This window comes from Panthera pardus, unplaced genomic scaffold (assembly GCF_024362965.1).
Source record: "Panthera pardus isolate Hobbes unplaced genomic scaffold, ASM2436296v1 HiC_scaffold_2, whole genome shotgun sequence".
NCBI classification, from domain to species: domain Eukaryota; kingdom Metazoa; phylum Chordata; class Mammalia; order Carnivora; family Felidae; genus Panthera; species Panthera pardus.
In genome coordinates, this window is record NW_026526765.1 from 112,025,521 (window position 1) to 112,049,100 (window position 23,580).

A 23,580-nucleotide genomic window follows, 5' to 3' on the forward strand; every position below is an offset into this window, starting at 1 on the left:
CAGGGGTGAGGGGCACAAAGTCTATGGCACTTAAGAGTACAAATTTATGGGGAGTAAATAAGCCAGAGAGATCTAATGCATAGTGTTATGAATATACAAAATAATACTGTAGTATAATTATATAATGGGATAAATATTGCTATGATGGCAGTCACATTACAATATATAAATGTATCAAAGTAACGTATTAAACTCCTTGAATTTACACAATATTACATGTCAAATTTATTCAATTAAAAAAACTAGTGGAAAAAAAAAACTAGTGAAAAGATTAAAAAACAACTGGAATTTTCACTGACTTGGTGGCAGCATATCTTGGGTATCTGTAACCAGCCCACTTCAGACATACATTCTCTCTCCAGCTCTACCTTCTCTGTCACTTCTGTCTCTTTGACATGAAATCCATGTTTCAGTCATTCTTTTTTAAAAATTTGACTATAGTCAAACACACACTGTTACATTACTTTCAGGTATATAACATAGTGATTCAAGGACTCTAAGTTATGCTTACCACAGATGTAGCTACCATCTGTCACCATACAACACTGTCACAACCCCATTGACTATATTCCCTATGCTGTACCTTTTATTCCCATGACTTATTTAGTCCTGCCCCGCACCCACTTTGCTCATCTCCCCAACCTGCTCCCCCTTTCACAATCCTTTAGAGACCCTCTAGGTCCATCCACATTGTTGCAAATGGCAAGATCTCATTCTTTTTGATGGCTGAGTAATATTCTTTTGTGTGTATGTATGTATCTATATATACATACATACATATATTCCACACACATATACATACATAACACATATTTTTTATTCATTCACTTACCAATAGACACTTGGGCTGCTTCAAGATCTCAACTATTGTACATAATGCTGCAATGAACATAGGGTGCAGAGATCTTTTCCAACTATTTTCCTTTGGGTAAATACTCAGAGTGAAATTATTGTATCATCGAGTATTTCTAATTTTTTTTTAAGAATCGCCATACTGTGGAAACAGTGGCTACGCCAGTTTACCTTCACAGTGAGAAAATGGAAGCTACACAGAGAAGGTCTTCTTGTTTCAAGGGGAAGAGTACAATCCTTTACTTTGGTGAAATAAATTGTCTTTGCATCTCACACTTGGCACTTATTCATTTAATCATTTACATCATATGCATCTCCCTTACAGGTATTTGAGTTTACAAACTTCAAGACCTGGCTGGGATCCCACTCATCTATCTTGCTTGATTACTTTAGCCTGCACTAGACAATCATTGCTTCCTACAAATTCTTTTTCTACCAGGTATTTGAAGCTTCTTAGATGCTGTTTTCTATGAGATATAAAATTTGTCTAACATACCATTCACCTTTGTAACCATTTTAAAATGTACCATTTAGTGTTGTGCAACTAGCACCAATAAATCCAGAACATTCACCTCGAAAAGAAACTGTATCCATTAAGTAGTCATCTCCCATTCTCTGGCTCCCCCAACCTCATACTAGGGGCATTTTGTTCCCCAATTAGTTGTGCATCCCATTAGGTCTGCTCTGTATCCCACACAGTATTTAACACAGTGCCAGACATGAGCAGGTGTCCAGCAGATGTTGGCTAATTAAAGGATTGATTGCTGTTAATTGGTTTGGAGAAGGGGTGGAGTGGGAATGGAAAAATGAAAGAGAATCAGTTTTTCCTTTGTTTATAGTTAGGAACTGACCAAACCTGGGAGCAATTTTGTCAGCCTAATTATTGCTGGGGGGTGGAGGGAAGTGGTTACCAAGCACAGACTTCGAAGTACTATCATTTTGTTTCTGCCCTGTAGAAAAATTATGCCATAAATCAAATTAAACCACCTCTACTCAACTGGAAGCAAAGACATATATCTGAAGTATTTGAAGAAATGCAGGGTTGTTACACCTCAACTAACAACTAACAGGTTGAGAAGTGAAGGTTTTAGTGAAGAGATAAGGATCATTTATGATTGGCAGTTTGTTTATAAACAAATAGATGCTAGGTGTTTAAAAAGTTTGTTCCCTTAAATCAGTTTAATATTCCCTTTCTATCATAACATTTTAATAGGCTTTCACTGATCAAGGAGACAATTTTACAAGTTTTCAGCAAAAAGGTCATTAACTTCCCATGTATAGGATTTCAGTTTACAATAACATTTATATGTATTGTCAGTTAGTAGGTTATTTTCATCGTGAAGGATGCATATGAAAGAGAGTAAATAATATAATAAATTTTCAATTAGCAGGACCCAAAGTATTGAGAGCTCATTGTGTTATCCAAGGTTTTAAATCTTAAATATAACTTACAGAGCACATACTATGTGCAGAGACTGTACTAGGCATTTTGCATTTATTTCCTAATCTTGGGACAAGCCCCATGAAGTACTTATACAATGCCCATTTCACAGCTAAGAAAAATGATTTGGTCATATTTTGGTAAAAAAAAAAAAAAAAAAAAAAAGAATTGAAGCCTGACTCTAAAGCCTGCATTATTAACCTCTGCACAAGTCTAATGTTCATCTTCATATATTCTGGCAGTGCTCCACTCAACATTATAGAATGATAGCTGGAAACTTCATAAAAATGTTCTTTGGAATTCTTATCCTCTCTGAGTAATATGTTTTAATGTTTCCCAATTCTCCAAGAAATTGTTCTCAAAGTCGAAATATAGCTCTTTTGTATGGTAATGCAGACCAGTTGTCCTGGCCAGAGTAGATACAAAAAGCATGTGAAGTTTTATACAAATTACTTTCTTTCACATAGTGATAGGAGATTTAATAAAGGATGACTTAATTATGTCTTTCAGAACCTATCTGGAAAAGGAACCATCTCTTCAGCAGCTGGTTTGTTCCTTGAGTCCTCAAGGCAAAGGATGAGATGATGAATTCTTAATCTTTAAACTTTCTTAGAATGGCCATTTCTTTGTCAAATAAAGCCAATCTGGGTTAATGCCAGTTAATTAAAACTAAAGGCAAAAGAGAGAGTATAAAGGTATTGTATCTAGACTTATTGTGGAAAACATCTATTATGATGACTTTCACAGATGAAATATCATGGTTTATTCTGCACATGGATGGGGAAGATGTCCCGACAAGCACCAAAGAGAGTGTATGCTCAGAACCTGAGATGGAGACGGGAAAAAGTCACCGACTGACGACAAGTTGCTAAGTAAGAACCACAAAAAGCAGAAGATTAATCATCCACACAAATAATCCATTCCAAGTGACTTTCTGGTGAGAACATGGCATTTCCAAAAATTCTTTAAGGGACTAGGGTGTCTCCCAGATTTCTAACATGAAGGGCTGGATCTCTCTCTTAGCTGTGGTCTAATGAATGATAAAATTTCCAAGGTGCACCCATCAAAAGAGAATGGAATTGGTATGGATGGACTCACGAAAGAGTACAGTCAAGTGGAGAGCACTTATTGTCCAAAGTGATCAAAAGAGATGGGAGAATACGTGTATCGAGGAGTGTGGGTATTCAGGTTTGTCTGCCCACTCATCTCCACTGGGTTAAGGAAGAATTTTCCTCACTCACTGGTATTCTCTTAGTGTCATAGGCCTGGCTCGTAATAAGCAATCATTAGAATAAGGAATAAATGAGTGAACATTACTAGATTCCCTTTTCTTTGATCTAGGGCCACTGAGAAGCCTTATGAAATTGAATGCCTTTCCTAAGGGTATTTTTACTACTGGAAAAAGGATGCAATGATTATCTGACAGGAATATTATCAACTACATGACATTTACATTTCTCAGTACAAATAATAAAAGACATTTTTAATTAGAAATCAGTCCCTTGTGAATTTGGTTAAAGTGATTTGTTCTCCTATTATTCCCAGCTCTGATAATTTTGCCCTGAGAGAAAGGAAATAACATTGGCAAGTGTGCAAAGCTGATGAACAGACCTGACCTTCTGCCAACTGCTTCCACTAAGCATGTATTTCACAATTCAGCATGAACAATCCTCCTTAATTTGAGCTCTTTTAACTCTCAAAACTTAGATTAAATTCTATCCAGATGCTGCACTTTGTATTTCTTTTACCTAAGTTTAATTTTATTGTTAAATAACATGTGTAATAGCAATTTTTGTTTTCAAAAACCAAATAAAAAGCAAAGCCAGTAGTTTGCACAGATCTGTTATATGGAACTGTGCTTGTTTTTAAATATTTCACAAAATGGTTTGTAAGTTCATTTGAATGGGAAAAGAGCACAGCTTGAAAGATTCTAAGAAAAGAACAAGGGGCCTGATTCTGAGCCAAATTCAGGTAAGACAAATGAGAAATGGAAAATTTTGTTATATGGGGCAGGAAACATGCAAATTCGAGACTAGCCAGAGGAGAACTTTTGATCTGCAAATGGTAGAAAGCGATGGGAGTTTGGAGGCTGTTAATCAAGAACATATTTAGCATTTTGGCAGCCCTTGAAGGAGCTGGACTTAGGGGAATTGGGTTATCTTAAAGATCAAATAAACGGCGGAGATCTGGGCGAGTAAGGAGTCGAAGAAAGATCACCTAGGTTAATGGGGTTGACCAAGAGAGCAATGAGTAAAACATGGATTTGCCAAGTCTTAAGGATTCATTAACTGGGGGATTTTAGAAGGTGAAGTAGAGAGGAGGTCCAGAAGAGAAGCAGCATGCACAACCCTGAGATCTATGAGAAACAGGAGTGTTTTACTCAAAGGTGCTTCCTGGGTGGCATTTCATGGATTGGATGACCGTCAAATTCATCATCCAAACCGAGTCATTTTTGAGACTGAAGAGGGTGTTATTAATACACTGGGAAATGAGCATAAGTCGAGTCTATCCCACGCAAACTGGGATACATGGCAACTTCATTTATAAGATATGGACACTTGCTGGGTAGTGCATTTCAGCCACCAGCCAAGAGAGTGGATATCCATAGGTTATGAAATAATGGCAGGTCAAAAGTTACTTGGAATTGGGGAGCTCAAATGAGACAAGGACCAGGGGAAATAGGGGTCACTTCTGAACCACCCCAAAAGTAGGATCATAAGTAAACCAACCCAAACATATTAAAATGTACCCTATTGGCTTATTTTCTACCTCGTGGGAACATTTAGCTAAAAAGAATGTGAGCTAGTAGAAATAACGTTTGGGTGGCCCTGCTTCTCTGCAGAGAGCTGTGTGAAGACAGGTACTTAGAGCCTTTAAATAGCATTGCTGGGGCTCCCTACTGCACCTAAAAGTTGGCAATGCCCACTATTTCATAAACACTACACTTAAGATTTAAATAAATCTTGAAAAGCTGAAGAGAAGAATCAATACATTTTGAAACAGGTGTTCTGAGTTTTGAAAAACAGACTTCAGGGCAAGTCTCTCCTTATTAAAGTTTGTCTCCCTCGGCCTGGCTTTATTACATTCTTATTTTCATAGAGACAAAGGTTAAAGATTAAAAAATTGAAGGAAAAAAGCATCATTACTTATTAAAGTTGGATGGCTGGAGGGAACATAGCAGGTCTGAACCCAAGAAGAAAGCTTTAAGTTTAAATGGCCAAGGTGGGAGTGTCGACTGCCAGAACTGCTCATGCTTTTCTGGCTTTGGTGCCCCAGCTAATTAAGTAGTCCTTAGCAAACTAAGTAGATACTCTTAGGTCAGGATGAAGCCCAGGAATTGAAATTAGCTATAATGAACAATGCAGACATAGCTACACTGGCCAGTTCTTAGGCTATGTTTTGTTTTTTTTCACATCAGATTCTTATGTTATACAAAAATGCATTTAATGGAAACAACTTTTAACCCCCTCCCCATTTAATTTCATAGTAAAGGGTGGCAAGTAGCAAATGCAAATAGCATTTGAGCAGTCATTTCCTGTCATCTTTGAAAGTATGGATTTCAGGGCCACCTGGGTGTATCAGTCAGTTAAGCGTCTGACTTCAGCTCAGGTCATGAGGTTCCTGTGTTCGAGCCCTGTGTCAGGCTCTGTGCTGACAGCTCAGAGCCTGGAACCGGCTGTAGATTTTTTCTCTCTTTCTGCGCCCCTCCTCCACTTGTGCTCTGCTTCTCCCTCTCCAAAAAAAAAAAAAAAAAAAAGTTAAAAAGTAATAAATAAATAAAGTAAGTAAGTATGAATTTCAGGATTCTAGTGAAAGACTAATTCTTTGTGCTTACACAATAGATCCTGACCCATTCACCCTATGATTCTCCACCTGACTGGATATCCTGTGATATCTCCATTCACCTGACTCTCCATTCTCTCTGCCTCTTTCTAGGTTGCTTCCCTTCTGCATATGAATATGTTGATTTTACTCTCAGGTTTTCTCTGCATGAGAGTTATTCAAGCCAGCCCCCTGAGATCATTTTTTACCCTTCTATACCCTCAGCTTCCGAAATCCAAACATCCACCAAGTCTTATTTTTTCTATTGCCTATACATTTAAAAAGCTCTGTTTTCATTTTTATCCTCACTTCCACTGCTCAATTTAGGCCTGTCCTTCTCAATCAATACAGTCAGGTGACATATAGGTAGGGTCTAAATCAGAGGTTCTCTGCTGTATATTAGAATCACCTTGAGGAGCTACAACATTCATGTTTGTACTCCAGAGATTTTGACTTATGGGGCCAGTGTATACTCATGGATGTGCTTCCTGTCTTCCTTCAACAATTCATCTTCTAACCAGTGGTCTCTAAGCATTTTCAATAATATATTTCTTCCAGTTCAAAAAAAATGTTCAGATGGAGTAGTGTCAGCATCATGACATCAGCACTCTGAATCATTTTTTCTCTCCCTTATTTACTACAAATTTGACATTCATCAATAAAAGTACCTCTGCACATTACATCAGGACACCTGGGAGATTTCTACCCACCTATGCAACAGAAATTATTAGGATGGGACCTTGAAGGGGGTTGAGAATCCACAGCAATTGGTGAATTTGTTCTATACCCACTTGCCACAATGGGGGGAAGGGATGGAAATGGAGAGTGCCAAACAGGACAGATACTCATTCGAGGTAAAGAATTTGTGTAAGTCCAGCTAGGATTCTTTGAAAAGATAAACAAATCACAATACATTCGCTAGACTAAGAAAAAAAGAAGAGTCAAACTGTGAGAAATAAAAAAGGAGACATTACAACTGATACTAGAAATACAAAAGATTTCAAGAGACTATTATAAAGAACAACTATATGACAACAAATTACACAACCCAGAAGAAAGTGATCAATTTCTAGAAACACAAAACTTAGAAAGGCTAAATCAGGAATAAAAAATCTAGACCAATAATGTTAGTAAGGATACTGAATAAGTAATTGATATCCCTGATGGATATAAATATTAAAATAATAGCAAACTGAATCAAAGAACATATTAAAAAGATTATAAATCATGGCCAAGTGGGATTTATCCTTGGGAAGCAAGATGGTTCAACATATGCAAACTAACAAATGTAATACATAACAATCATAAGAGGAAAGAAAAGTCATGTGACCATCTCAAAAGATGCAGAAAAAACATCAGACACAATATAACATTCTTTCATTAAAAAAAATAAAACTTTGCAAATCTGGTATATAAGGAACATAACTCAACATAATAAAGGCCATATATGACAAATCTGCAGCTAACATTTTACTCAATGGAGGAAAATTGAAAAATTTTCCCCTAAGAGCAAAACCAAGACAACAATGCCCACTCTCAGCATTCTTATTTACTGTAGTTCTCTAAGTTCTACCTAGAGCAATCAGCCAAGACAAATTTATAAGGCATCCACATCAGGAAGGAAGGAAATAAAACTGATGTCATTTGCAGATGATAGGATTCTGTTTTTAAAAATGTGTCAGAGACTCACCCAAAAAACTATTGGAAAACAGTAATTTCAGTAAAGTTGGAGGTTACAAAATCAACATGCAGTATCTATCAATTGCCTTTTTATACACTAATGAGGAAGCATCTGAAAAAGAAATACATAAAATCATCGTATTCGCAATAGTGTCAGAAACAAAATGCTGAAGAATAAACTTTACCAAGAAAGTGAAAGATCTGTAGAATGAAAACTACAAGAATGTGCTAAAAGAAATCAAAGCAGGTACAAACAAATGGAAAGACATCCTATGTTGATAGATTGAAAGAATTTATATTCTTAAAATGGCCATTGCATCCAAAGCTATCTATAGATTCAGTGCAATTCCCATCAAAATAACAAAGACATTTTTTCACAGAAAAAAATCTAAAATTTGTCTGAAACTACAAAAGACCCTGAATAGCTATCGCAATCCTCAGGAAAAAGAACAAAGCTTGGAGTTACCACAGGTCCAGATCTCAAACTATACTACAAAGCTATAGTAATAAAAAAACAGTATTTCACTGACACAAAAGTAGACACATAGACTAGCAGAACAGAATAGAGATCCTGGAATAAAACCCTGCTTACATGGTCAATGAATATTCAATGAGGTAGCTAAGAACACTCGGTTGAGAAGGAATAATCTCTTCAACAGATTTGGACCCCTATCTTTAGACTACTCATAAAAATTAACTCAAAATGGATTAAAAGTTTAAACATTATACCTGCTACTAAAAAACTCCTAGAAGAAACATAGGGAAGAAATGCCTGGAACTTAGGCTAGGCAATGATTTTTTTTGGATATGACACCCAAAGTACAACCAACAAAAGCAAGATTCAACAAATGGTACTACATTGAACTTAAAAGCTTTTGCATAACAAAAGAAACCATTTACAAAATGAGAAGACAACCTATAGAAAGAATTATTTTGCAAACCATCTGTCAGATAAGGAATGAACATCTAAAATACATAACTCAAATAACTCACAGTAAAAAAAATCTGATTAATAAATGGGCAGAAAATTAAATGGACATTTATCCAAAGAAGTCATTCAAATGGCCAAACGGTATTATGAAAAGATGCTCAACACCTGTTATATAGATTATAATCAAGAAGATGAGATAACAAGGGCTGGCAAGGATGTGGAAAAAAAGGGAGCCCTCACACAGTGTTAGTGAGAATGTAAATGACTCCTACCACTATGAAAAACATGAAGTTTCCTCAAAAATAATAGATGTATCATATGATCCAGCAATTCTACTTCTGGGTATATGCCCAATGGAAATGAAAACAGAATTTTAAGAAATATATGTACTCCATGTTTATTGTAGCATTCACAACTGCCGAGATACAGAAACAAAGTGTCCATCAATGGATGAATGGATAAGGAAGTTGTGGTATATATACACACAATGGATATTATTCAGCCATGAGAAAGAAGGATATCCTGCCATTTGCAACAACATGGATGGTCACTGTACATATTATGCTAGGTGAGGTAAGTCAGATGAATTTAAGTGCTGCATGATATCAGTTATATGTGGAAATCTAAAAAGCCAAACTTGTGAAAACATATTAAGATGGTAGTTACTGGGGGATGGGGATTGGGTAACAGGAAAGATGTTGAAGGGTACAAACTTGCAATGGTTAGTAAATAAGCCCCAGAAATCTAATGCACAGCACAGTAAATACAGGTAACCGTAGTGTACTGTAACCCTCAAACTTGATAAGAGACTAGAACGTAATTATTCCAAGTATTTTTTAAAATTTTGTTTAATGTTTATTTATTTTTGAGAGACAGAGTCCAGGTTGGGGAGGAACAGAGAGAGAAGGAGACACAGAATCTGAAGCAGGATCCAGGCTCTGAGCTGTCAGCACAGAGCCTGACATGGGGCTCAAACCCATGAACTGTGAGATCATCACCTGAGCCAAAGTCCAACGTTTAACCAACTAAGCCACCCAGGTGCCCCTAATTATTCCAACTATTAAAAAGACTAATTATGTAAGGTGATAGAGGTGTTAATTATCATTACAATGGCATTCCTATTACAATACAATGTAATATAAACATATGAAATTAACATGTTTTACACCTTATATTTACACAATGTTATATGTTAAATATATTTCAATAAAAAACAAAAACCAAAATAAAGATTTGGTACTAATAAATATTTTAAATTATGGTATATTATTGGACTAATACATTACAAAATATGGGAAACAACTAAAAAATATGTGAATACTGATATACAAATAAATGTAAGTGTTAACATTTTCTTTCTGTACCCCAGCTGATCTTAAACATCTTAATTTTAGGAACACTGCCAGAGTAAATGGTCTAAAGTGAAATGTGATCTTGTCACCACATTGTTTAAAACATAGCACAGTTATTCAGAATTTGTAAGACAAAACTCACTTACTCAGCCCTACAAACAAGGCTCTTCATAATGTGCTAGCTTTCCAAGCTTTAGATCTCTCCAGATCTGCTTCTTCTGCCTAGAAGGACAATCATCTGTTTGTCGACCTACTCAATCCTATTTATACTTTAAGGCTTGGTTCAAACATCATCTCCTCAATTCCACCATTCCCAGAGTCTTCAGAGAGGGAGTATCTACCTTACAAGCTCTTCTAACACTGAGTCAACATCTATATTATGGCAATATATATTGTCTTTTAAAAGTCTTTGTGTATGTGTCCCTCACTAGACTAGAATCTGCTTGGGAGGCTGGAGTTTGGTCATACTGTTGGTTTGGTCTCAGTGCTTGACCAGTAGATGGTGTTCAGTAATACTGAATGAGTGCATAAAATGCTGTAATGAATTCCCAACTTACCCAACAAAGCATTTATCTCCTATCACCCCTCCCCAAAGAAATAAATTCTTAATGTGACCCTACTACAGTTTAGGATGAGAATCTACAGCACATTCAGTTTAACTGCAATCCCAAGCAGATTTTGCTAAATTCTCACTGGACCCACTAATTATGCACTGTTCTATAACTTCACACTCCTATTTTGAACAACAAAACCTTCTTAAAAATGTTATAACTATGGGCCACAGGAGGCCAGACTACGGTGGCACATGAGGTGGTCAGTAGGAAGCCAACTTTGTGGACTGGGTTCCTGAGGCAGAGAAGCATGGTTGCCAACCATGAAAAGCATCACTTGGCACAACTTCCTTCTGCTAGTTCTGGAGTAATCTGTGGTGTGTGTGTGTGTGTGTGTGTGTGTGTGTGTGTGTGTGTGTGTTTGGTTTGTTGGTTTTCCCTGTACATCACTGGTCTCAATCATGACCATGTGTTAGAATAACCTGAGACTTAAATAAAGTATAGTTAGGTTCTGGGTCAAGATGGTAACACAGGTGAATACTGACCTCACCTCCCACAGACATAATGAGTCTACAGCTACATATGGAACAATCCTCTGGAACAAAAATCTAAAAACCAGCTGAGCGATTCCTACTCACTGGGTGAACAGGAAAATGGCCACATCAAAGTGGGTAGGAGAAGCTGGGGTACAATCTTGACCTAAATTTAATTCCTGGCTTAGCAATCTACCATGAGGAAGGCACTCAAAACCCAAAGCTTCTCATTGAGGGGCACACGATTTAAACCCCACATACGGTATCAAAATTTTATGACCTGTGCCTGAGAGACAAGCCCTCCAGAATATCTGGCTTTGAAAATGAATGGGGCTTGCATCCATGATACCTACAACATTGTAGTAAAGTGAGAAAAAGCTCTTAAAGGGCTTGCACACAGACCTACATCCCAGGGCCTAATGCAGAGATAGCCAATTGAGAGACACCCAAACTTTATATGAAAGAGGCTCATTGGCTAAACACAAAGGATCAGTCTGAGGGGTACTCATCTAATTTAACACATCTAGAGGCCTTTTTTCAAAGAAGACATATGGAAGGCCAACAGACACATGAAAAGATGTGCATCACTAATCCCCAGGGAAATGCAAATCAAAACCACACTGAGGTATTACCTCACAGCTATCAGAATAGCTAGTATCAAAAAGACAAGAAATAACAAGTGTTGTCTAGGACAAGAAGAGAAGGCAACCTTAGGGTACTGTTGGTGGGAATGTAAACTGGTAGGGCCCCTATGGAAACAGTAATAAGGTTTCTCAAAAAACTAAAAACAGAAGTAGTGTGTGATACCTAATTCCACCTTTGGGTATTTATCCAAAGAAAACAAAAATACTAATTTGAAAAGATATATGCACCCCATGTTTATTGAAGCATTATTTATAATAGTTAAGATATGAAAGCAACTGTGTCCACTGACAAATGAATAAAGAAGATGTGGTATATATACAATGAAATATTACTCAGCCATAAAAAATGAAATCTTGCCATTTATCACAGTTTGGCTGGACCTAGGGGATATTATGCTAAGTGACATAAGTCAGTGAAATCACATATATGATTTCACTTATATGTGGAGCATAAAAAATAAAACAAGCAACAACAAAACAGAAACAGACAAATAAATATAGAGAATTGATGGCTGTAAGAGCTGGGAGGATGGGGAGAGGTGAAATACATGAAAGGGACTTAAAAAGTACAAACTTCCAGTTTTAAAATAAATTAATGATGGAATAAAAAGTACAGCATAGGGAATAAAGTCAGTAGTATTGTAATAACTTTATATGATGACAGATAATAACTACACTTACCATGGTGAGTATTTTGTAGTGTATGTAATTATGGAATCACTATGTTGCACACCTGAAATTAAGGTAATATTACATGTCAACTATACTTCAATTTAAAAAAAAAATGAAGCACAAAGATACCGAGAACAGATTGATGGCTATCAAAGGCTCAGAGTCAGGGGTGGACAAAATGGGTGAAGGGGGACAAAATATAAAAATCTCCAGTAATACAATAATTCACTCACAGAAATATAATGTATAGCATGGCGACTTTAGTTAAGGATACTGTATTTTTTATTTAAAACTTGTTTTGAGAGTAGATCTTACAAGTTCTCATCACAAGAAAAAAAATTTCTAAGTATGGTAACAGGTTACCTCAAATTATTGTGATCATTTTGCAATATATATATATATATATATATATATATATATATTTTGCAATATATATATATATTTTGCAATATATATACATTTTGCAATATATATATATACAAAATATATATACATTTTGCAATATATATCATTCATTATATCATATATATATGATATATATATGTATATATACATATATATGTATAGACATATATACGTATATATACGTATATATATATACATATATATATATGATATATATATATCATTCATATATATCAAATCATTATATTTTACTCCTGAAACTAATATGATGTTATATGTCAATTATACTTCAACAAAAATAATTTAAAAATACTTTGGGTCCCATTTTAGAGATTCCAACTAATTGGCCTGAATATGGCTCGAGTACTGGGATTTTTTTTCAGAATCCTTACTCTGGATCCAATCTTCCTTCTAGATTTATTTCCCTCTCCCTGCTTTGCTTTTATGTGACTTGAATGGCCGAGAAAGAAAGAGATCCTATCAGTGTTCTGAGGCCCACCTGTGACTTCTGAGTTAATTCATCTGTTATTCCCAATCTCAGAGCAGTCTGATATGGCTCAGGGCATAAAACCATCAAGATAATAGCACACTCTACAATTTTTTGATTTTTCATTATTTAGAAGAGAACTTCCTTAAGTGGTCTTGAATACAGATGCTCTAAATTGGTGTTCTAAAGGTACTAAGAAATTCTAAAGGTACTAAGAAAAAGAAAGCACAGAATGGTTAAAGAGTTTTCTAGTTTTAATTAACTAATAAACTAATTTTGGAGGAGACTCCAAAAGACTGGCATTTGTTGAAAAGAGAAGTTATGTATTTGGATAAGATTGCATTTAAGAGAATTTATCCTTAATTAATGATGTAGTCATTTTCTGGCATCTTCCACTAGAAGTCTGTAGATCACTGGAAGACTGTGGCATCCAAGAACAGAGTTTAAATCAACTTACTAGTTATATAGGAACTAATTTCCACCTGGACTGTAAAACAGAAAACTGAATTCAGTTAAGACGTATTCTGTACCTCAAAGTTGTACTAAGGATACAATGACTCAGGAGTGAGTTTAGAGGTCAGGGAAGGTATAATGCTATTATTATAATTATGTCCAATGAAAAACATATGAAGAGAATCTGGCTGCTTAGGGTCAGACCACATGGATCCAAAAGTTCATGGTTTCCCAGGATAACATAATTTCACATTATAATCATTGCCTTGCTTTCTCTTCTCTGGGTTGGCAGCCAAAGACTAGGGTGGTTTGTGCTAAAAGATTCATAGGAGCAGAGCAGATTACAGAAACCCGGAATAAGAATTTTCAAGTTAGGGACCCCAGGTTCAGCAGGAATCTGAAGAATAATCACTAAAACCCAAAAAGGCAGACTTTCCTGGCTGAGTTACAATGATGTTCCATTCATCTCAGTTAACTTGTCTCCACCAGTAATATCAAGGCATGTGAGGTAGTATGGTCAATGCGCCCAAATTTTTAACCTTGCTAGGATAGAAATGTCCACAGAGAGTCCAAACACTTTCAGACATAGTGAATCTGGCTGCCTTGATTTATCTAGACCTTTTAAGAAGTAATTATATATCCTGTCTGTACTACAACAAGAAACAGTTCCTTTAGTATAGTCTTTATGATGTGAAAGAGTATCCTTTTCTCTTTGTCTTTAATTTACCTCTTTCTGCCTCAACAGATTATTCCCTTGAAGGGATCAGTTAAGCTAGTCTTTATGGAATCAGTGTGCTTCATAGTACAGACAGAATGAGTTTTGTCAGTCTTCACATTCCTAAAACAGAAGCAACTATCGACTCATACAATTCCATGTCCCTCCTCCACCCTTCAAATTGCACTTGTTTTGATGTTTTCCAGCTGTTTAATTTATGTACTCAAGATATTAATTATATTTCTGATATACAGAACACATGTTCAGCTTCCTAACAGAAAAGATACATATTTTATGACTCCCTGATGTCACTGTCAGTGTTTAATAAATATATGTCAGATGAATAACCAAAACAAAGTAAGTCATTACACTGGTAAAATGGTAGGGAAATTATTTCAGATTGGAAAAGTGGCCAAGTGTTAACATATTTTATAGTTGTCAGAAATCCTCATGGGGTCTCTGTACTAGACAAGGGAAAATATACAGAGGAAGGGTCTGGAATTTAGGAATGCATGCACATAATATCATGACAACTACTTGAATGCAGAGTAATAGGGAATAAGTATCTATTATTTGCTTTAGGAATAAATATTAATCCAAATTAGAAACATTTCAAAACTGGATCCTTACAAATTATTTATAAAAAATAATCACTTCTCTCAATTTTAATTTATCTTCAGTCTTTGTTTCTTTGACTACATTTTTGGCAAACTTCAGAATTTCTGTACTTTCTGCCCTGCCAGGGCTTATAAAAATAGTTCAAATATTCTTTCGTCTATAATTTCAAAGCAATACAAATCCCTTCCCCTCTATAAATTTATTTGTTCTTATTTCTAGTTAAGTGACTTCCATTTTAGAAAAAATTTATTTCTATTTTTTCTAACTTAAGTTTTACCTTCAAATTTTAAGTTATATTGTACATTTATTTAGATTATTGGCATATTATAAATGTTATTTAAACTAAATACAAATCTAAAACATTCCCATATATTGTTATAGTTACATGCATCTGTAGTAAATGTTGAAAACGTGCATTAGAAGAAGAGAATCAGCTATAAGATATTGTAAAGCTCTAGGAGCAATTCTCTACTCTCTCCGAAAACTTGCCACTATCTAAGCCCTCATTCTAAAATGTGATTCTGTTGTGTGAAATTCAGAGGGTGCTTCTTAAAAATTTAGATTCTGGGCTTCCACTTTAGAAACTCTACTGCAACAGGCTTGACAGGGTTGACAATGTGCACTTGAAAAAGAAGCTCAGACAATTTAGCTGCAGATGGTTACAGGACCACCCTAAATAAGAAGCACAGCTATGGGGGTAGATAGAGGAATCTACAGCTCAAGGGAGCGGTCAGGGCTAGAACCAGATTTCATTGTCACTGTTGGTGGGAATGCAAGCTGACATAGCCACTGTGGAAGAAGTATGGTGGTTCCTCAAAAGTTAGAAATGCAACTTTTTTCTAGTAATTGCACTACTGGTGTTTACCTAAAAAATACAAAAACACTAAATCAAAGGCTTGTATTCCCTCTTATGTTTATAGCAGCATTTACAATAGCCAAATTTTTTAAGCATCCCAAATGTCTATCAATTGATGAATGGATAAAGAAGATGGGACACACACACACACACACACACACACACACACACACACACACACACACAGGAATGTTATTCAGCCATGAAAAAGAATGAAATCTTGCCATTGGCAATGACATGGATGGAGCTAGAGTGTATTATGCTAAGTGAAGTAAGTCAGAGAACAAGAAATACCACGTGATTTCACTCATAGGTGGAATTTAAGAAATGAAACAAAAAAGTGAAGAAAAAAAAGAGAGAAAAAAGACAAACCAAGAAACCCATTCTTACTATAGAGAACAAACTGATGGTTACTAGAAGGCAGGCAGGGAACAATGATACAGGTGATGGGGTTAAGGAATGTACTTGTGATGAGCCTGGGTAAGGTATGGAAGTGTTAAATCACTACATTGTATACCTAAACCTAATAAAACCCTGTGTGTTAACTCTACTGGAATTAAAATTAAAAAAAAAAAAAGATTTGGTTTTCATGGTCTGTATGTCTAACCATGGAAGTGGATAGGAACATCTAAGGGAACATGGAGATAATGAAGAATGGTGAGCCCAAGAAGGAAAGCCAAAGTGCAAGTAGCAGAAAGAGGAGGGGTCTTCCAAGAAAACAGAAAGTATGACTCGGGAGGGAGGAGAACGGAGGGCAACATGGGATGGAAGGAAAGAAGGCCAAGTTCTACAACGAGGGCATACCCAACAGGGCCAAGTGGAACAGTCAGGAAAGAGAAAGCCAGAAAAATGTTGTCTGTATACTTTATCTCAGGTACTACTATGTTTACTCCTGGAAGGTAGGGTATGGTATTCCTAACAGGTGACACACTGTAAACACTTAGTAGAGGTCTGGTGAACTAAACTGCATTAACAAGAGCAGCAGCCATACACAGATTTTAAATACCTTAGCTACAACTGAGTTCCTTCAAGTACCCTCATCAGGGTTAGCAAATGTTACATGGGTTTAACCGTCCACAATGAAGAATTAATTGTAACCAGACTGATGGAACAGTTATTTCCAACCATCCACCCAAATGTGGAAATGACAAGTAAAAAGAAGTGCCCAATCTCTGTGTCTATGTGAGAGTATTCTGGAGATTTACTAGTACTTTTTAAAAATAAAGCAAAAACCTTTAAAATAATTTAGATTGTGAGAGTGGTTTTATTTCCATACAAATGATCTCTCATGATCATTTGTCGAAGTGTGTGCAGTCATCAGAACAAGCCACATTAAAGGAGGTAAATGACTCTCTAAGAATGTACAAGTGTTGGTTGCTATGACAACTGATGGGTTATATTAAATAGCAAAAAAAAAAAAGTCAATTAGAAACCATTTGCACAGGAGTGTAAAACATTTCTGCCTCACAATTTCAGGAACTTTCCTACATCTCTGTATTATATGAAAGGGGTTATGCTGATGCCAGTCATAGGTGTTCTAATAAAGGTCACCCTCTTGATGCATACCCATCATTATTTTTTTGTTTTAATGTTTATTTAGTTTGAGAGAGAGAGGGAGAAAATGCACACGAGTGGGGAAGCGGCAGAGAGATAGGGAGAGAGAGAAACCCAAGAAGACTCCACACTGTCAGTGCAGAGCCCTATGTGGGGCTTGATCTCAGAAACTGTGAGACTATGACCTAAGCCGGAATCCAGAATCAGATGTTTCAAGGGCTGAGCCACCCAGGCACCCTGCATTCCCATCATTCTAATGCTTCCTTCCATAACCTGCTCTTTGGAACACCCAAGTAAATTACACCCAAGTAATTTACTTTGGAACACCCAAGTAAATTACACCCAAGTAATTTACTTTGGAATACCCAAGTAAATTACCCAGTAAAATTACTACTTTATTAGAGTAGTAAAGAATTTATGCAGTTACCAGGCTCTTTTGTACTCCTAACATTAAACAGTACTTGGCTTCAATATATTTTTGTTTGAACCAAACAATTTTCAGGTTAATATATAGAGGCACTTTCTATCTGTGGAGCAGTTCCCCTGCCCTCAATGTGGCATATGCCTGACAAGTGAAGAAAATAAAGGGTGAGAAGAGAGGGTTTCAAGAAACCACCCTGCTAAGCCTCTCCTAGGTTTCCCTTCTCTCTTGGAGACCTCCTATTCTCCACCCCTAACTTCTTGAAGTGCTTGAGGGGATTAAAGAGAGTGCCAAGTTTTCAGACTTAAGAAAAAAAAAAAAAACACTGTTAAAGTGATAGAATGGGAGAGCCCCTCTGAATGAAACGATAAAGGCTCAAGAGCAACCACAGAGAGACAAGACGTCAGCTATGTGACTTTCTCATGGGCAGCTCCACAAACATTGATAGAAGGATTCTTGTGGCCATTGGGTAATGGCCTTTAGGGCCACTGATGAGAGCACTGATCTCATGAAGAAATATTCAAGCTCTCAGACTGGATTGCTCATAGTTCTTTTATGAGATTACCACATGATAAAGTGACCCAATGAGAGGCTCTCTGCTTTTCTAATCTGTGCTGCCCAGTATCAGCTGAATACTCCCAAAGCACCCCTTGATAGCAGTGCTTTTCAAATTGTAGGTTGAGGCCCATCACTAGGTCCTAAAATCAATAGTGGGTTGAGACCACTATTAAAAGATAAAAGGAGAAACAGAAGAGGATAGAAAAATATCAGAGTGAATCTCATCTACTGAGGGTAAATATACTTTGTGAAACTTCTGTTTCATTCTTTCTCTGTACATACATATGCACTGGGTTGCTAGATTAAACATGTTTTTTACTGTAGGTACTGGCCAAAAAGGATGGAGAGCCAGAGTCTACTAAGAATACCTCCAAGTTTTCTGTTGTGTAAGGAGGAAGAGGGAGAGGGGAAGGGGAAGGAAGAGGGAGAGGAATAATAAAAAAAAAATTCCAGCTCTTTTGCTCTAGGGCTTGAATTGTTTCCCAAATCCACTCTCCACTTCCATAATATTATGCTAGGTTCTAACTTTTTTTACTCATTCTCTAAATGTCTTTGCTCCATTGTGCCCTTTATTCATAACGTTTCCTCTCCCCTTTATGTTTTTCATATTCTGTCCTCCTTTAGGGTCCATTCAGGCCTTATCTTGGCATTGAACCCATATGATCTCTATGTCCTCTCATCAATCATTTCTTTGTAGCTGTTCTGCTCAATTCCACACACTTTCTCTACAGGTGTCCTGTCTGCTTTGAGTTTTATCTGCCTGCTGTCCTACTTTGCTCCCATACCCCCTGGCACCCCTCTCCTGATCTGCCTCCTTCCCCCTGTTGCTTTCCCTTTGGTGTATACCTCCTAGTTAATTATCCTGTTTTTATTGTCTTGCTGTTTCTGCTTTTCTATGCATATCTCCAGTTTTCCCGCTTGACTGAAAGCAACTTGAGCCCAGGGACTGTGAATCATACATTTTTGTATTCCCTGTGCTATTTGGCATAGGGCAGGGCATATAACAGGTGCTCAGTATAAAATGCCTTGAGCTGAAAAATCAGTCACGAGTCCCTGCTGTGCACCAAAACTCTACCCTACTCACTCAAGTATTTTTCTCTCAAGACACACTGTTTTGTGTTTAAAATGGCTTTGCGACTTCTAAAGCTAGTTTCTATTTTTTACCTTGGTTTTATCTACAAAAACTTGGTAAAGTAGGCCTGGGTCATGATACTCATTCTTGAGAGATGAGGAGATGGAATCTCAAAGACATTTTTAACAGCAACAAGTTGTCAGCGATGTCTCCAGAACCACTATCAATAATATGACCTATTTGTGCTTCTGAACTCAAGTAGAAACCAGACAATAATCACACATTATAATAAAGTGCTCACTCAACACAAAATGTTGCATATGGAGGAAAAAAATAGCAACAAAAAAATAGCAGGCAAGGCTTAAACTGTGTTTCTCATGAAAAAGAATTTGAATACCTTGTACTAGATCAACATTCTGGCTATTTTGCTTTTGTTATTATGCTTGGATTCTAACAGTGCCAGAGAAAGTGGGAGGAGATCCACTTCTTACTTACCAAGGATATGTTGGTTTCCATTCAAAGTTGACAGTCTTTTCATTACACCCACCCTAGCAATTAGTGGTTACTCTGTGCAGTGTTACAAATAATTACCAACCTCTGGTTTGTGTGTGTGTGTGTGTGTGTGTGTGTGTATGTGCGTGTGCGTGTGTGTGTGTGAATTTATCACTTACCAAGCTGTTCTCCTAAATGTTGGCCTCTCTCCGTTGAGATGACCCGCTCATCTTCCATGTCACATTTGTTCCCAACCAGGATAACCTGGGCATTATCCCAAGAGTATGTTTTAATTTGAGTTGACCTAAAAAGAACAGGCAAAAAAAAAAAAAATGATCAGAGGAGAGAACAACATAAAATGAAAGAGAAGGAATATGTCCTACAGATGAGGATAATAGCAAAATATGAAGCCCAAATGCCTGACATTTAGAATAAATTAGTTCAGTGCAATTTCATCCTTCAGATACTTAGAGACTGACTGAATCAAAAATCCAGGGAACAATGGTGTTGTATTAAGAATTCTGTTTTGGGGGTGCCTGGGTGTCTTAGTCACTTAAGTGTCTGACTCTTGATTTCGGCTCAGGTCTTGATCTTGAGGTTTGTGGGTTTGAGCCCCATGTCAGGCTCTGCACTGACAGTATGGAGCCTGCTTGGGATTTTCCCTCTCTGCCCCTCCCCTGCTCATGTGTGCTTTCTCTCTCTCAAAATACATAAACTTAAAGTAATAATTCTGTTTTATTTGGTGATATTAACATTACTACTATTTCTTCCTTCTACCTCTACCTAATATCTTTATACTCTGAGCAGCCAACCATCCTGGTTTGCTCACCATGTTCTCAGTTTTTGCAGTAAAAATCTCATGTTCTTAGAAACTCCTCAGTTCCAGGAAACCCAAAATGGTTGGTCAGTCCATCACACGAAAAAAGTCATTTTCCCTTATTACAACAATGTAAAGAGCTAGGACAATTAGGGCCTAGGAAATATGGGGATAATGTTAATTTCTAAATATTAAATTTTTTTAATGTTTATTTATTTTTGAGAGAGAGAGAGACAGAGTGTGAGTGTGGGAGGGGCAGAGAGAGATGGGGACACAGAATCTGAAGCAGGCTCCAGGCTCTGAGTGGTCAGCACAGAGACAGACACAGGGCTCAAACTCAGAAGCTGTGAGATGGTGACCTGAGCTGAAGTCAGATGCTCAGTCTACTGAGTCAATCAGGTGCCCCGATAATGTTAGTTTTTAAAAGTGGATCCTAACAACTAATATACTCATGCTTTACATTTTACAGAGAAAAATTCCAGGTTAATATAAAAATTACAATATAATGGGCTGGTAGTTTAAGTTATAAGCAGGATATCCAGAATTCTGAATAAGTTTCTAGTATGGATCATGACGAACACAGCCAACTTCTGATTTTGAAATTGAGATAGAATTGTGATAGTTCATATTTGCAGGTATAGTCCTAAATAGGTCAGATAGGTGACATGAATTTAATCCTCAGAATCAGAGGGATATTATTATCCTCCCCATTTTACCACTGAGATTATCCCAAGAACAGCCAGCTAGTCAAGTGTCAGATGAGGAAATCAAAACCAGGTTAGTATAGCTTTCAAGCCTATGCTCTTAACCATGTAACCATGCTACTTATTTTGAGAAGTGAAATTCTTGTGTGCTTGTTGTCATTTTAGAGAAAAAGATGAAAGGAAGCCACGTTCTTTACTCCTCCCTTCCTGCTGGTCATGTTTTTATTTGAGAACAACAATCTAAGATATGTGGAAAAGACCTAGCACTCAGTGGGTGGTCAGGAAAGAGATACTAAAACACTGAAAAACAAACGATGAAAGTTTAAAAGAAGTTTAAAAGAAAGTAAAATGTCAAAAAGAAAAGCTTAGAAATGTTTCTGCTTAGCAACTGTCAAGTCTTTCAGGATTATTAAATAGGAAATGTGACAGTCTGTTCTCAACTTGTAAAGAGAGTAAAAGCAAATAGTAAACTCTAGCAGGTCGTCTTCCAGTGAGATGTGATCACTATTTCTCCCTTATGAGAATAATGATTAGAGCTACAAGGCAGATACTGTTTTATTTCAGAGCATTCCCCTGAACCAAGTACAAGTTTTCAAATGAGATTAAAATGGCTGTGTCCCATGTGAACGTCTCAGAAGTTAAGTATATTTTATCAGAAAAATCTGGAGACATGACCTTTCTAATAGTGATACCTAAGTTAATAATCAATTCCCTGCTGGCAACAGGAGATTCAGCATACATCTATAAACTGGGAAAATAAAAGCAAGCATTCAAAACTCTAATTTTCTCTCACCTCAACTTACGTTTGTGGTCTATGAAAAATGATAAATTCATAGTGAATTAAGGAGTAAAAATGCATGCTATATATGAACACACACGAAATTTCAAGGGCTAACATAGTTTTACAAAAAAATTCCACAGGTTCTTTCAAAGGAACTCAAATCTAATTGGATTTCCTCAGGTATTTTTTAAGTTATCCCTCCACTCATATAGGTCTTATTGGTCAAGGCTTGGCCTTGGCTATGCCTGGAAAGGCTCAAGGGAGAGAGCCCTTATATGAACAGACAAGGTTATCCTGGCATACAGTTAGGAACCAAATAGAGAAAGTTATCCTGGCACATAGCTAGAAATCAAATAACCAGAATGAGGTTAGTGATAGGGGAGTCACAGGAGAGTGTCTTTTGGTAAGGACGGGGTTGAGGCTAGGATATAAAGGATATGGCTTTCTGAGTTTACAGGGGACAAATGCTCACTTGAAGAAATTTAGCACTCCTAACTTAGGCAACCATCCTCTGCAACCCTGTTTGCATAAACTTAACCAGGGTATACCTTTGTGAAAGTGAAGAAACAACATGGCTGATTTGTACTCTGAAGCCATGTTGATGGAATGTGTACTTCTATCATTCAACATGTATGAGTGTCTCATCTCTGCTGATTTAATAACCCATGGGGTCTTAGGCTACTGTGACAAGCTATACATTTATGCAAACACAACATTTACCATTCCCTATTTGTAAAAACGTATTTATAGCCATAATTGTATCAAAACCATTCCCTTTCCCTTTTTTACTAATATTTTAATGTAACCTCCCCTATATCCTAAATTGTCAAGGGAATAATGTTATTTTTTTTTAGTTACTAGGAAATTATTTAAAACCTTTATCTAAAAACCTTCAATAGCTGATAGAAACCATTTTCTTTTTTTAACCAATTAAAATTATGGTCTGGGGTATTTGTACTCTGATGAACAGAAGATTTATTTGCCATCAGAACTGGTTAATCTTATCATTGGAATCAGGGGTGCAAATACCCAATGTGTGGCTTTGGTTTGACTACTGTGGACTTACTGATGATGTCTACCACCAACAGAGTAGCTTTAGGCAAACTCCAGTCACCAGCTAGAGGGGATCAGAATCATGCGGATTGATTTATGAATTACCACATATCATA

The 23,580-nt window shown here is 36.7% G+C and overlaps 1 protein-coding gene across 2 annotated transcripts in view; it reads right to left on the reverse strand.

The window, feature by feature from the left end:
• Positions 1-23,580, reverse strand: part of RAB3C (RAB3C, member RAS oncogene family) — a 283,534-nt gene that overhangs the window by 23,532 nt on the left and 236,422 nt on the right. For both annotated transcript variants that reach the window (XM_019414304.2, XM_019414303.2), the window contains exon 4: positions 20,289-20,413. In XM_019414304.2, coding sequence (XP_019269849.1) covers positions 20,289-20,413 — 125 coding nt within the window. The remainder of the gene's footprint in view (positions 1-20,288; positions 20,414-23,580) is intronic.